The 16278-nt window shown below is 40.6% G+C and overlaps 1 protein-coding gene across 3 annotated transcripts in view; it reads right to left on the bottom strand.

Moving 5' to 3' along the window:
* Positions 1 to 750: 750 nt before the first annotated feature.
* The window catches only part of LOC139121878 (SKI family transcriptional corepressor 1 homolog-B-like), a 43609-nt gene continuing 28081 nt past the window's right edge, over positions 751 to 16278 (bottom strand). For all 3 annotated transcript variants that reach the window (XM_070687143.1, XM_070687141.1, XM_070687142.1), the window contains exons 2-9: positions 13387 to 15275; positions 10280 to 10412; positions 9034 to 9120; positions 8831 to 8899; positions 8397 to 8471; positions 4891 to 4965; positions 1768 to 2089; positions 751 to 951 (exon numbers count right to left, since the gene is read on the bottom strand). In XM_070687143.1, coding sequence (XP_070543244.1) covers positions 924 to 951; positions 1768 to 2089; positions 4891 to 4965; positions 8397 to 8471; positions 8831 to 8899; positions 9034 to 9120; positions 10280 to 10412; positions 13387 to 15264 — 2667 coding nt within the window. In that variant the 5' untranslated portion in view covers positions 15265 to 15275 and the 3' untranslated portion in view covers positions 751 to 923. The remainder of the gene's footprint in view (positions 952 to 1767; positions 2090 to 4890; positions 4966 to 8396; positions 8472 to 8830; positions 8900 to 9033; positions 9121 to 10279; positions 10413 to 13386; positions 15276 to 16278) is intronic.

Below are 16278 nucleotides of genomic sequence, written 5' to 3'. Positions count from 1 at the left end.
AAATGTATATTTTTACAACACACTTAGTTTACATTCCACATGTAGTGACAAGAAAAACTTGTTTGCAGTCCAATGGCTGGGCCACAGACGTCCTTCTTATCAAGTGTACCACGAGCAGAGCGCATTTTGACAGTTACCCCCGTCAATTGTTTCCGAGCTACATTTTAAATTTGGAAAGCGGTGTTATCGTTTGTGAGTACAACAAGTGAAGCAGCCTCAACAGACAGTTGTCCTCATCCAGAAATTGTCAGCAATCGACTATAATCGTTCTGAAAATGTATCGACGAAAAAATATTTACATGCGTAAAATATCGGACTCACTAAAATTCCAGAAAGTTTGACGTTGATTATGAACACAAATAGAAATAGATATATCTGACAACAAATTCATTTCTGTAAGAATCGATACGTACTTCACTAATTGAAAAAATCTCACAGTTTGAAAATAAAATACGAAACATTAAAGTTCAACATAGGTTGTCCTCACGGACAGTGTGAAATAGTTACTAAAGTATTTTTTACTTAATAAAAGCTTTATCGTTTCATCACTAAGTTTCTCATCTCACATCGCCGGATCGACGATGTCAAGCTGCATTTCTTTGTTTTCCTTGAGTCTTATTTTCAAAATGAAACAGATATGCGAGACACCAGCCTGTAGTCAAATCATTATGGTCACTAGTCGCAGAATGTTTTAACAAACACTTGAAGGAAAATTCTTGATTTTGTACATCTTCGTTTGACGCTGTAAAATTACATTTTTGAAGTAAACCTAAAATAAGACAGACAGAATGGCTTTACACTGTGCTATATTCGTCAACCTCTGAGTTGTCGCAGGGTTTGAAATTCATGGAATGTCTCTTTTTTCGATGTTTTTTTCCACTGGTGGTGATCACTTCAAGCGATGGAGTCTTGCCCATTGGTTCTCAGAATGCCGACGTGCGACGGGTATTCCTGTTGTGCGAAGAGATATATGAATTAGATTTGAACTTTTGACCATGGTATTCGCCTATTTCAAAAAATACGTTCACTGTCCTTCAAGTGATGTACGTATATGTACTTCATGCATGTATATTTTCTGCCTAAGCCAATTATGACGCGTAGCCCCAGAAGAGTCCTTCCTCTGACCTCGTCACAGTTGTAGTACACCAGAGCCGCAATGGAGCATGGTTGATGAAATAACCCTTTTTATGTGCGGTCTGGTCAGAAAGGCAACACGTGTGAGAATCTAAGGCTCGCCCCAAACCCCCTTAGAGGAAAAGTATGAACCGAAGCCTCAGAGATACAGATTTGACGAAAGAGTGCAAAATATTAGTGTGAATGTAAAGATCAAACGAAAAGCTCATGGCGGCTGACATTATAAGTGTGGGACATATTTGAAGCGGCGAAATAATATGATCAGTCAATGACGTCACTTGTCGGGCACGTCCGTGTTGAGGTAAACAAGGGAGAAAATTAAATCTTATAAGACGTGAGCTGTAACTATACACCAGGAACCCAAGTATTATACTATATTGGACTTTTCATGCGGATTGTGAAACGTGCAACAGGAGAGCGGTCGGGTTCAGCTCAACTACGGCAGCAGAGAACAGGTGTCAGTTGTAGTTAATAGTTAATAATGTGAATGGAAAGACGAGATCTTAACTTAAGACGAGGAAAAGGGATATCAGTTAGATTTGTGAATTGTTAATGAGTATGTTCAAGAGAGTCATATTACTCGTGTACCCTCTTGCAGCGTTTAGACGAGGCACGCAACAAAGCTCTACTAACCCGTAGATTTCCAGTGATCGAGCCGAGACTCTACCGGCACCGGCAGCAGTGGAGGCGGCGGCCGGGAAGATTGACTCATTGCCCGTCTCGGCCGGCTCCCCATTCATCACGATCGGCATCATCGCCCGCCACTGCTGGCTCGGTAGACACGTCGGGCCGAGCATGGCCAGCCTCCAGTACGCCAGAGTGCGATCCATGTCGACTCGATGGTCGACTGTCTGCTGCGCCCGCCTGTGCTGTGACGTGATGTCGTCGCTCTTTAGTTTCTGTTGGATGGCAAACCGTGCTTTCCTCTCCGCGTCAAGTTCATGACAAAGGGTTTCTGTTTGTCAAAAAAGAAGCAACAATAAAACGTAGGCATTAATACCATAGCCTAGTTATATCGCGAGAATGAAGCATTGCTCCATTCTTCATCGAGAATGACAGCAGGCAAATAGAAATGTAGCCTGCCATTTGCATTAAAATCAATAACTATATATGTTTTTGAGGTATTTTAAGAGTATTTTTCCACGTTAAAAGAAAACTTGTTAAAAGAATTTAAACGCCTGCTGACCGACAATCTATGTGAATAAAACACTAATATCTATAAAAAATACGCATAAAAAGTAAACAAAGAGTGAAAAAGTAAATAAACTCCCATTGTTCCTATAATGTCATTTCTTTTGCTTGGCATTGGTTTATTTGCTTTGCTTTCGTTTGTTTGTTTGTTTGTTTGTTTGTTTGTTTTTTGCATTTGTTATACTGTGTTCTCGCGCGGTTTTTTCCACTTTTTAATTTTGCATCCGGGTACCGTCCTTTGTCATTTACGGAGCTTTGTAACCTTCCTTCCTACATGCACCACGCAGAAATAAGCTGGTCAGATAATAGTAACGCGAAGAAGACAACCACTGGAAGACGTGCAGAAAAGAAGCGCTATTTTGGTTTGTCTTTCACATCCCCCTAGCAACACAACAATAAAGTCATACCAGCGTGTTTCTTGTCACCCCGGATTTGAAAACGTATATTGTCACTATTATGTTGCATATGTCTCACAAAAATCCCGTACAATTCTCAATTTTGTCAAGAGAAACAGTAAACTTTATATAGAAGACGATCACCTTCGAAGATTTGCTCCATTCTAGCTCCTCCACACAAAGTTATCTGTTCATGGACTAGGATCTGCATGGTTCTGTCTGATAACACGCGTAATCAAAAAACCCGTGTGCTAGGTTTTTCTTTTGTTGACAAGAAACAGTTGATATGTAATATGATTAATTTCACGATTCGAGACGTACAGTTATGAGTCGGGATAATAATGTATGTGTGTGCACACAAAACTTGTGTAAGTCATTAGCTCGTTTTTCCTATATTGCTTGATCATGGCTGTTAATCTAGCGAACAAGAAACCTTGGTTGTAGCAGCGCACCACAAAGAGTTGTAAAAAGAGCGCTTATCGGCGTGTATGTGGTGACATCATTCACCTTTCAAGTTTCGCTTTTGACAAAGTACACGGCGACACTTCACTAGGTAGATTAAATTATCTAATGAAATTAGGCTCGTGGATTTTCAAAATAGTCTGCTATTGTCTGGCTGTATGGCTCTATTGGCAAAGGAAATGTAACCCATTTCCAAGCCTTATTCACCGCTCAACAGTCATTCATAGAGAGATGACCTTTCCCGGTCACGTGACCTATTAATGTCGCGTCCACCATCTGTTCACAAAACCAACCTATCATATCGTTAAAAGTTTTTGAAAACACTGGGTTCATTATCCTCAGAAGAAAGTGAGCCAGACAGGAGTGAAACTCCAAAATGCGACAGAATTGTACTCATACAGGAAAAAAATGTCCATAAAAGCATGTTGTCTTGTGGATCCGATCGTTCTTGCGCGTAAAATGATGCGCTTCGAGTCCCGCGCGCATCGAGTCCGTCGAACGTGTGACTCTATTAAAGTGACGCACAAATTGAAAAGATTGGAAAAAAGTTGACTTTTCGTATATCCAGTCGCTTTTTAATCGTATTTTGTAACACCCACAATTTCCTGATAAGCCAGCAAACGAACAAAAAAGCAGAAATAATTGAATTTTGTGCGCAGTTTTCAAAATACGCGAATAAACCTTTCCAGTGAGTAGCATTTCAGCACTCTGGTACGGCTGTATGTATGAATTTGTCCAAAGTATAATAAAAACACGAGAAAAGTTAACTTTCCAAATCTTTCATTGTACTATTGGCCTTAACATTCTCTCCCCCCCCCCTCTCCCTCTCTCTCTTCATCGAACATGACGAGATCACATTGTACAGATACACAGGAAAGTTTCATGTTCAACGATATTATTTTAAATCGACATTGACACATTTTATCAACCAACGGATAGCATACGGCAGTTTGGATACATTAATATTGGATAAATTTACACTTGCAAGTTGCTGGAAGCGTTGTGATTAAGTCTAATTCCAAAACGAACCAACTTTTCGTCTTTTCTGTTCTGAAAAGCCCAGTTTCCAATTGTTTTGTTCCGAGGACGAGGATTCAGAAATGACGTTGCGAAGTGAAGGCACCGGGTTAGACGACAAAGTCGCCAAGGTGTGGAATGGAATTCAATGAGTCGATAACGCAAAAGCAGAATTATTTAGAACGGTACTAAAATTCAGAATAGCTCAATAAGATAACATTGAAATGATCCCAATTGCTAGTGGCCAGCACCCGCAACTGTTTCCATTGGAGTTACAAAACACGTTCGCCTGGGCAGATACACCGGTTCACACAGTCGTTTTGTCAGTCGCTAGCAAATGATCTCGACAATGGCTGGGTGGCTCGTAACCTATAAGATGGCTCCTTAACCTATTAAAAAACAATCCTCCTGCACCAGGTACATTCAAAGTAGACGGGTTTAGTCGAAGACTTTTAAATGAATCTTCAAAGCCAACAAATTTCCGGACATTAGGGAATTTCAAAAGAACTGGCAGCACATTAAAAGCCGCATTATTGAGGAGAGTGGGATTGACACCGAACGTATCGTGGAGTCTGCCAGTGCCTGTACACTATCGAGATTATTCACCGTTTTCAAACGCACTTCTACTTTTTTTAAGTAAAGAAGTGAACGTCCAGTCACCGTAGAGAAGCTGACAAATGGCAGACCTTACCTCGAACTATCTGTAGCTGTTGTGACATTTCTTCTCTGTAAGCCAGCTCCCTTTTTACTTGGTTTTGGAAGGTATCTGCGAGGAAAAACGAACAGATGGGTGGAAAGAGATCTTAGCTAAATCCCCAGAACCGACAGAGGCAGTAGACTTAGTAATTAGGCACCCCTATAGAGGAGGCACCCCGCAGGATATAGGACAAATTACGGAGATCTAGTAGGACACCGGCAATCGTACGGCAGAAAGACAGAGATAACAAAGTCGGGAGGGGATGCGGAACGTCTGCTCAAAACGTTGACCGTCTATTCAATTAGCAAGCAGAGTAATTACGAGAGGGATCACATTGTAAGGAGATTAACGAAAGCTACATCAACGGCATAAATCACAGTTGACATCAAAAATATCTCCTTAATCTTCAATACTGAACTGTAGAGAATATTGGAAAATTTTGGTGAAAAAAAATGCAGCAGTGGATAGGTTAAACTATGAAGAAGATCGGATGTAGAATACAGACAGTCTATTATAAGGCAGATCGTGTTCCATTCACATTTTCATATTCTGTTAATTTGTGATAATATTGGATAACGTAGTACATCGGAATGACTGATACAACTTTAGACTGAAATTCAAATATACATGTTATCAATAACACTCGTTCATCTGAAGTTAAATTTTGTAAGAAATACTTCGAGACAAGCAAGGATGGATTAAACGAAGAGTTCAGGTGCAAGGTAATCTGGGCAGTTCTAAGCTGTAACTGCAGTAGGGAACCTCAACACGAGCCTTGGGGACATGTCTGCCCTCACTTAAAGCGGGCACACAGTTACAACGCACCGAGATCCAAACTGTGAACTCGAAAACGACACTTCACCAAAGTAAATGTTGTTTCGGAGACGATGATGAGAAACGTAAGGTCTCAACGTATATGACGAATGGTCAGATCAACTGTTAATGGCAAGGTGATTATTTAGATTCAGAAATATGTTCATGATAGACACAATAATATGTATGTATGTATGTATGTATGTATGTATGTATGTATGTATGTATGTATGTATGTATGTATGTATGTATGTATGTATGTATGTATGTATGTATGTATGTATGTATGTATGTATGTATGTATGTATGTATGTATGTATGTATGTACGTATAAGGCAGATCGTGTTCCATTCACATGTACGTATGTATGTATGTATGTATGTATGTATGTATGTATGTATGTATGTATGTATGTATGTATGTATGTATGTATGTATGTATGTATGTATGTATGTATGTATGTATGTATGTATGTATGCAGTGTTGCAGCCAGGACTCGCCCTTGCGACAATGTCCCCAAAACGGAACCCGTTGTCCCGCATTCTCGCGCCTCGGGCGCACTCATGAGTCAACTGTGCTGGGTGAAGTCTTAAAGTAATATCTGTTACTGATGATTACCTTTGTTTTGCATGATTATTTTGAGGCTTATATTTACATTCTTTCGGAGATATGATTAAAAGTAATTAGAACGCTGCACTTGATATCATAACTTGCTTGTAGTCTGACTGAGCTCTGATCGGCGGCAGACACGGTATACTTGCCTGAAATTCAAGCATAGCGACACGGTCTCGATAACTTTACTTTTTTTTACAAAATAATATATAAATTTTATTGACAACTGCCGCATGTTGTCCCCAAAATGTGCAGAATATTCCCCAAAATAAACGATAGTGGGACACGGTATCCCCTGATTTAAAAGTCCTGGCTGCAACACTGATGTATGGATAAATAATATAAAACAGGTACTTGCTTACATACATGCATGCATGCTTGTACGTAAGCACGCACAAACATAGATAGATAGACACATAGATAGATAGAAAGATAGATAGATAGATAGATAGATAGATAGATAGATAGATAGATACAGACAGACTGACAGACAGACTGACGGACAGACAGACAAAATAAGGGACGCGCACCAGAGCTATACTGATAAATTTGTTCGACGCGAAAAAAAAAAACGAAATCGAAATAATAACGATTTAATTTATCCTATCTGCACCAATCATGATATTTTCTCGAGCATGTCGCCTTGACGTCACGGCGAGCAAATGATTTGTTCAGTTTCCCAAAGATGGTGTTTTTTGTGAGTGTCAGCAGGATTACACTATCGACTGTATCAAATCCGTAACATAATAATTGAACTGTTCTGACAATAGTTGTATCATTATATTGTGTTACTAAACAATTCAATCAAACCGTTTGAAAGAATACTGCTATTAGTTGTAGCTGGCACTGTCCATATGTCGTTCTAAACCGGGATCCGCTTGACTGAATTAAATCGTGTTAGGCGGATACATCGGTATCAGCCAGGGTGAGTTGGATCGCCACTGTAACCTCGATAGCCACCCATTGTGTGCCGAACAAAGGGCGACTTCCGTGAGGAGAATGTGTCAATTTTGACTTTTTCTGTGTCAGTTAGGTTGGCTCTTTTGTAATCACATGCAATCGCTGAAAAGCAGGGGTTTTTTAGTCGTGACTCCAGTGGTACCCGAGAAAACGCTGTCGGCCACCAGCAGCGACAGCGGAGCCATAAACAATGTCGGACACGTGACGCCGTGAGGATGCAACGAAGACTGGCCGACAGAAGGCAAACGACTAAAGATGGGAAGGGTTCGCGCTAATGGATAAAATTGAGACCACTTAATTGCCACAATCAAAACTTTTTACAGAGGTCTTATTTAAACCATTACCAGAAGTACATGGCTGTCAAACAGATTGCTAATATCGGCTAATTTGATTTCGTTGCCGCTAGAACTATCCACGCGACACGTCGCTTCGTCTGGGTTCTTTCAGTTTAACACGCCTTGCACTGTATCCAAACCCAAAATCACATAGGTCCGCGAAAGAGCGTAAAATTAATAGAAAACTGTGACTATGAGTATGATTAGGATTGGCATTCCCTTGCCTGTCAAACTGACCGATTCGAAATCGTGCGTTCAAGATATTTAAATTATACTCAGATACTGTTTGGTGTGACTGTTTCTCTACATACTTTTTGATGCTACTGGTGTTGGCAAAAACACACAGCAGACTCGTTCTCAAATCTCAGATTGCAGTGAAATAGCTTCTCGTCATGTCGTATTCAGGGAATTGGTGCCAACAACTATAGAATTTATCGAGGTGGTTAGCGCCAAATATCGCCACCAACTTTCTGAGCATTATAAAATTTCACTCATTTACAACCGTTCTAGGAAACATTATTGGTGTGACGGCCGAACATTGCTAATTCGGTAAGCACAATTTATGTTCGAAAATGAGGTCTCCGATAAACCGACATTACCCCTTCTACCAAATGTACTACGGAAATGATGTATGTGACAAAATTTATTCAATTCGAAGGCTGACTGAATTGAGTTACTGAGGGGCAAAACCAGTTGTAGGCCATGTGGTTACTTCAAACACTCGTTCACCCTCGTTTCATTAAGGAAACCCACTTTGGTAATGCATATATAAATTATTACCTTTGAGTAGCTGACACTCTTGTTCCATTTTCTTGCGCATGCGCATCTCCTGCAGCAACGCCTTTTCCAACTCCTCTGCGATAAACAATGATTGAAAACGCAACCGTGAAAAGGGATAGCTTAAACCTGTATCAATTCAATATTTCTGGTGTGCAAAAATGAAATTTGTGGATACAAATTGAAAGTGAGCGAACCACTTATACTCTTTACCGGTATAAGTTTACACTATCATACAAGTTTGCGTTACGAGAAAATCTAAATGTCTGTCATTACTTCTCCTACATTATATGGACGATTATACTGACATTTAAGACGACATTTCAATTTTTCCAGTGAAACTGTCTTTTTAAAGCGTCGTTAGTGTACAACATCATAATTGACAACATCTACATCTCTCATGGCCATTTAACTTTAATAGCTATTTTCTCTCTTACCTTTTTCCATTTCTCCAATATTTTTTTCCATCGTGTTATTTTTCAGTGATGATTCGGTAAAACTCGCCCCTGTAAGATGGTATAAAAAATGAAGTATATGAGAAAAAACGTTGTTACCAATTTCAAATGATCAAAATCATAGCTTGGAAACATCATGAGATATTACGCATAGACTCAAAGGTTAAAAAAGCCAGTAAAATCACCGTTGTTATCTGTCCTGGAACTGTCCAAGGTGGGTCTGCTATTGCAGGCTGATGATAGTTCTAATGACAAAGGGCTGTTGACGCTTCCTGAAAGAGAACAAAAAGGAAAGATAAAACATGTCTCTCGACTGAAATTCTGTACTATCCCCATTCTCTCTGTCTGTCTGTCTGTCTGTCTGTCTGTCTGTCTGTCTGTCTCTGTCTCTGTCTGTCTGTCTGTCTGTCTGTCTGTCTGTCTGTCTGTCTCTCTCTCTCTCTCTCTCTCTCTCTCTCTCTCTCTCTCTCTCTCTCTCTCTCTCTCTCTCTCTCTCTCTCTCTCTCTCTCTCCTCTCTCTCTCCTCTCTCTCTCTCTCTCTCTCTATCTCTCTCTCTCTCTCTCTCTCTGTTTTTTTTTTTCATTTGATGACAGCACGATGCACGATATTACTGGAGCACTACACTCTCCGGAGACGACACACAAATTATAAATTATATATATATATATATATATATATATATATATATATATATATATATATATATATATATATATATATATATATATATATATATATATATATATAATTGTGCAGATGTCCTCGGGGGAAATTACAGTGCTCGATACGAAAAGCAGAGCGTTATAAATAATAAAACAAATTACTTCAAGTACACATACATATACCAACCTAACCCATCTACCTCCCTAAAGGCGTACATGAATACATGAATACATGAATACATACATACATACATACATGCATACATACATACATACATACATACATACATACATACATACATACATACATACATACATACATACATACATACATACATATATACATGCATGTAGATAAATAAATAGCTAGCTAGTTAGCTAGATAAATAGATAGAGAGATAGATAGATCGATCGATAGATAGATAGATAGATAGGTACATACATACATACATACATATATACATACAGACAGACAGACAGACAGACAGACAGATATGCATATTGCCATGTCTTTTATTAATTGCAAAATAATCTTATATATATATATATATATATATATATTTATAGATATATATATATATATATATATAATTATATATTTATAGATATATATATATATATATTTATATATCATGTATAGCTAAACTCATCAATGCAAATTGTAGCGATGTTTCTGGGTAAGATAGTGGACGTGTGATTGGAGATATTTGCTAAAACGCATGATTGGTTTCTGTCAGCTCAGCTTCTGAACTTGACACGTTTACTCACCGTAACGATCGTCGTCTTTATTAGTCCCACACTGGGCGTGAAGTGAGGCGACGCTCTTCGATTTGCTGCTTGCCAGTTCTACGCTGGGTGGTTTCGACGGTGACGTCATCTGGCGCGAGATAGGACGGACAGGCTGAATGTAAGCGTGAAAGTGAGAGAGAAGACAATATTTAGCAGATATTATCGACTTTCTTAAGCAACGGAGACCTTTATTTCCGAAAAAAATTCTGGCAGTGCGATTAACGAGTTGCCGTTGTGTGGAGTGGCGGTTTCGTTTAACAGGGCATGTATGCCCCAGTGATATGGCATGTAAAGGTACGGCGACCAGGTGAAATAACGGATAACGGCCCATTTAATACCAGGCTGTAGATTGGAAGGTTTCCATCCCAAAGGAGGACACGTAGCAGAGTAAAGACAGACGCTTCACAGCACAATAACACCTTAACAGTTGGATGATAAAAAAATAACATGACAGAAAGGTGTGAATGAGCCACGGGTGCCGACGAAAGTGCTCACTAGGAGACCCTTCAAGGCAGCTCCAGTGTGGCTCTGTGTTTGTCATTACAGAGCTTATCCAGCTTATATGCTCATTGAGCAAAATATCAAATTTTCTACTATTATTTGACACGATCTGATCTTGGATTATTCAGTCTTTAAGTAAGACTTTAAGCTATGGAACTTCCCGAGTCTAGAGAACACGCTCCTCGGCGATTCTGTGTGGGTCTCCTGACATAAATCGTGAACCTATGATTATGTTATCATGTTATTTAAGTAAGAAAGAGAGAGAGAGAGAGAGAGAGAGAGAGAGAGAGAGAGAGAGAGAGAGAGAGAGAGAGAGAGAGAGAGAGAGAGAGAGAGAATGTATAGGTGGATTTTAAGTTTAAGGTCACGAGGATAGATTATGTAGCGGTTATGAAAATGATAATTTGAAGAGAGGACAAAGAAGTTAAACTCTAAAATTAACATATTCACTAAAAATATAAAACTTTCATAAGGTTCGCGACCGAAGAAATGCAAGAGTCTGGAAATGTTGAAGGCAAAGGGAGCTGAACGAAAACAGCACGATGTTTTGTGAGAGTGTCGCCTCGGAACTTCAGTCAGTAGAAAAAAAACCTGCTTGGAGTGAAATGCTTTATGGTGATAAGCTTTCAGAGAAGTACTCGGTGTCATGCTATCTCGTCTCGATTAATCAACAAAAGACTGCTTTAATTTGCTTTCCCCTCGTAATTGCCTAGAGGGACGCGGAGTAGCTGGCACAGATATACCATCAAATCAACTCGAGGCTTACACCTATCGGCTGACAATGCCACTAAGAGATGCATGCGTCTAACCCGAGATCGGCTAGTCTGTCGATAATGACTTACAATTTCCCGAGAAGCCCCAAACACATGGATTTATGACTGTTTACCGATGAGTTAAATTCTTGTTGAGTTTTCTTTCCGTCGGGCGATGGTTCAAGAATGTTATTTTCACATTATTAAAATTTCACAATTCTGCGAGCTACGACCAGCCATCGAGATACCGCAATATTCTCGTCCCTCGATTACGTGAAACGTATAAATCCCGGTAGCAAACGTTCAGGTTGTGGAAAAAACCAATACGACATCTCCTGTTATAGAGCCGTAGCCTTAATCAAGGAGAATTTCTTTTTTTGCACGACAACACTACTATTTAAATGCTATTAGCCATGCTTTCTAACTCATTTGATTTGAAACTGGGCTTTGTACGAGCACACACTAATACATTTAGTATAAATTTTAAATGAGCTCACGTACGTTGCTTCTCGCTTTCAATAAACAAGATTGCATGGGCTATTCGTCAGCACCCATCAGCAGGATTAAAAGAACACTTTGTTGTACCCTTCAGATAAAGTCTCCTAATGAATAAATAATAAGCTTTTAATACGGCCATATTTTAATTTGTTTGATGAAACATTGCTTTAGAGTGTGCTGGATTACGTGCTTTTCTATGATGAATAGGATGACGTTCATTCATTGTTATTGCGATATTCACAGCCATGATATTCGGTCCCGATTAAATCCAAGAGAATTACACAGTAATAAATCAGTGGAAAGATTCCGAGTATTTGTACTCCTCGATGTTATTTATAACTGGACATCTTGTCATGCCGATCAGAACAAACCATTAATTACAAGCCCATCACGAAGGGGGTGTGAAAACGTCTCCAGAATTAAATCCTCTGTGTCTTTTGCACTGGGGCATGCATATTAAGTCCCACTCTGATGCTAAAAGATGTTACCTGGCTTAATCATTCTTCGTCGCCATGGTAATTTGATGTCGACAACAAACTTAATCAATACAAATGGCATATATCTTTCTCGTTTGTACTTACCGTAGGGGGAAAACATGCCTGCACCGATCAATTCGCGATTATTTTTGGCCAAAACAAAAGCGGGACAGAGAGATAAAAAATCTAGAATTTTTCTGGAAAAGATGTGGAAATTTTAAGCGCGAGGGAACGCGGCGACGCGTTCGCCGTCTATTCGCTAATATCCCGTGCAATTACATGTACGGGGAAAATTTATTAGAACTCTGAAAATGCCATCCGTTCATCATCGCATCATTTAACTTGAATACCGTGTAATAAGATAATTTTGTACGAAATTTATTCAGCATTGCTCTTGTTGCCTTGAATATGTTAAGAAATCTGTAGGAATGCTGGCTTTATGCCATCGTTATTAGATTTACTTAGGTTACAACGGTAACGGTGATTGCACGCACATAGGTTACAGCATGAGTTGTCTGTCTTTAAAAAAGGAAATTGTTGTATAATTTACTTACAGCTTGCCACACAATGTAGTGGTTTTCCCGAGTTAACACTATTAGCTCCCTAGTTAATTATCTTAATGGAGTTCTAAAAATTAAATTTGACAAGTTAACGGTAATTGAATTTCTCCGGTGTAGCCCCTTTTGAACTTGGAAAAAAGACTGAAAAAAGTCAATTGTACTTTATACAGTGAAGCAGTATGGAAAAAGTCCATTTAGTTTGACTTGGTCTTTTTATTTTAAACTGTTTGGTGAGGAATCGGACAGGCCGAGCCTCAAAGTACTTCTGAATCTCATTTGGTAATTAACAGTATACTTACCGGTGACTGAGCTTGGCTAGTTGGAATGGAATTTGAAACTTCACCGGGGAGTGATGAAGAGGGCGACTTCGGAGTTTGAAAGGGCCCATTTTCTTCCGTCTTTTGAGTTTGGGGGGTTTCTTCTTCGATCAACTTTCTCTCGCGGACACATTCTCTCTCATCGCCAGCCATAGCCGGGCCCATTCCTTCGTCGATGATGTTGATGTCGCTGTCTGCATCATCTTCACTGGCATCCACTTCCGAGTCGCTCGTCATCATCTTACGGTCCGCCTTGTCCTCACAGTTCGTGATTATGTCTCCGTCGACGTTCTCGTGGTGGTGCACGGAGAGGTCGGTCGGTTGAATTGGTATGTTGCTTTGGCAGCCCTGGCGATCTCGTGTCACCGGTTTGAACGCAGAAACGTACTCGTGTGGCTCACGTAAGAATTGTGTCTTCGGATCACCACAATCGTCTATTTTTTCTTCAGTGTTGTGTTTCTTTCTGATTTCAGAGTCCCAAGGGCAGAATTTCTCCTCTTCTCTTCTGCCAGTGTCCAAATTATTATTGGTAAGCGGCGAGGTTATCTTCGTTGGAGATCCTAATTTGTTTCTGTCCGGTGAGAGATGTTGTGGTGGCGGAAAATGTTGTGCTTTGTACATCATATTAGGATTGTTTACAGCTTGTGGGTAGTAACCGTTCATGTTGAGTCCAAACGCCTTACTCCAGGAACTGTACGGGTCCTTATTTCCTCCCCACATGAAGTCAGACAGCCCGCGTTTGAAACTGGTCGGGGACAAATGCTTCTTGGCGACCAAGTCCAACGCGGAGTAGGGTGGGTTCACGGTCCCATTTTCGGTTTTCTTCTGAAGAAGTGACTCTCCTTGGACGGTGTATGTCTTGTTTGGCACTGGCACTAGAGGGTAACCGAACGGTCTGGGCATACTGCTGTGCAGGACCGGCTGCTCGAACTCGGAGCGGCTTCTCTTTTCTGGTGGTCGGGACGTTAGTCCGAAACCGAAAGTCGACATTGAAGACGGGTTAGTTGAGCCCCCGTGATGGCTTCCTCCACCTCCCATCACCCGTTTTCGACTTCCTCCATTGAACATAGCTTTGACGTCTTCCCAGGCATGGCAAAGATCAGTCGCTACTTCATCGGATGCCAGTTTGATGTGTCGACGCCAGGAATTGAAGTTGGCCGCATCTGGATGATTGTATTTAGACTCTGGGGTGCGATGAGAGTGGAATATGAATTTATTCGGTGAGAAGTAGATGTTGCAGTAGGCACACTTAATACATTTCGCTCTGCTACTGTTGTATCGTGACGGTATAAAACTTCCCCGGCAACCCCAGGCACACACGTGGTAAACGTCAAATGCAAAGTTCTCTGGCAACTTTGGGGGAGTTGTTTCTTCCAGGAAAGACTTACACAGCCTTTCAGCTTCTCTTTTTGTGATCATGCCGCAACGCCTGGACGAAATAGGCATAGCCCCTGCTCGGCGGAGTATCTCTAGTTGCACGGGCGTGCACTGGACGCAGGTGACCCCAAGAGCAACCCTTCTGTTGTGAATCTCATTGTAACTGTAGTCTTTCAGCAGAGTGTTTGAGATCTGAGCTAGACACAGTCGCTCTTTCCCGTCGATAACCAATGATGCTATGGGGACTCCGTTCAGCATGACAGTTCGACAGATATTCGGATTAGCGACCTGATCTTTGCTTACGCTCGGGTCGGTATTTACACCGTCTTTTGTCGTGGTGGTCGAGGTTGTGGACTCGCAGGAGCCAAGCGGCGACAACGGTTGTGGGGTAGAAAGCTGGGAGGGTTTTCCGGTGGGTAGCTCCATTGATGGCGAAGAAGACTCACTGAACGATGGCGGTATTGGCGAAATAGGCGAATCCATTTTGCCGACACCTACAAAGGACAAAAAATATGGGAATTATACCAAGTGAAATCTGCCTGAAGTCCTGTTGTTTGAGTGAGTTCAGGGAATGGCTTATTCTGGACTCGCCCAATCACTACAAAGAAGCTAAAGATATTCCAGATGAAGCACTCACAAGAAGCGGAGACAATGGTAGTCGAACCAGCCAAACACTTAATTTAAATGTTCTAGTGAGACATACAAACGGTCGAAGCAAAATGCAGAATTTTTAAGGGAACTGTCACGGGAAAATTGGGAGTACACCATAAGCAGTCGTTAGCCTGCTTTCAGTGGGACCAAACCTGGAGAAATGGAAAATGGCCAGACGGACGAGTCACGTTAGGCGATGTCTCGCTACGTCGGACAAAGTCACTTAAAAATAGAGTATTTTGTGATTACCGTCACGGCGGCACTAATTGTATAGAACTCTAAGTATTGGTCATTTTATGGCGATATGTACAACACGCACATTGCTTAATTAATCAAGTTTTCAATGCAGGTCTACGGAGACCCCGGGCTAGGTATTGAAATATTCATAACTGTAAACTCCATCTCATGGCTATTACACTCCAAAAGATGGACGTTTTTACGCTGACTGATTCCATCGATAATTTGATGTGGAAATCTACCGAGGAATTATTCAAAGAAGAGAAGGCACGTCCCCAGAGCGGTGACTCAGTGCGCGCCCTGAATCAACGATTAGTCAATAAATACACCCGTATCGTTTTCATGAAGTTTAAATTTGATAAAGTAATAAGGGTATCTTCATTTGACTAGTGTAATTGGACTAGTTTCCGACCATTAATAGAATAATAATTGTAAACATGTCCATTCAATAAAGCTTGTTAAGTGGCACTAAACGAGAAAATTCCGCATGTAGTCCACGTAGCGACTCCTATCTACCAGAATCACGGGGAAATGAGCCTTTTCCTCGCTCTAACAATCCATGCATATCAGCCATCGTATCGGGCCGGAGGGACTACCTCGTAAAACTTT

The sequence above is a fragment of the Ptychodera flava genome, chromosome 21, assembly GCF_041260155.1.
Source record: "Ptychodera flava strain L36383 chromosome 21, AS_Pfla_20210202, whole genome shotgun sequence".
Classification (NCBI taxonomy): domain Eukaryota; kingdom Metazoa; phylum Hemichordata; class Enteropneusta; family Ptychoderidae; genus Ptychodera; species Ptychodera flava.
The sequence above is the reverse complement of the archived record's forward strand: the minus strand, read 5'-3'. Positions and strand labels throughout refer to the sequence as shown.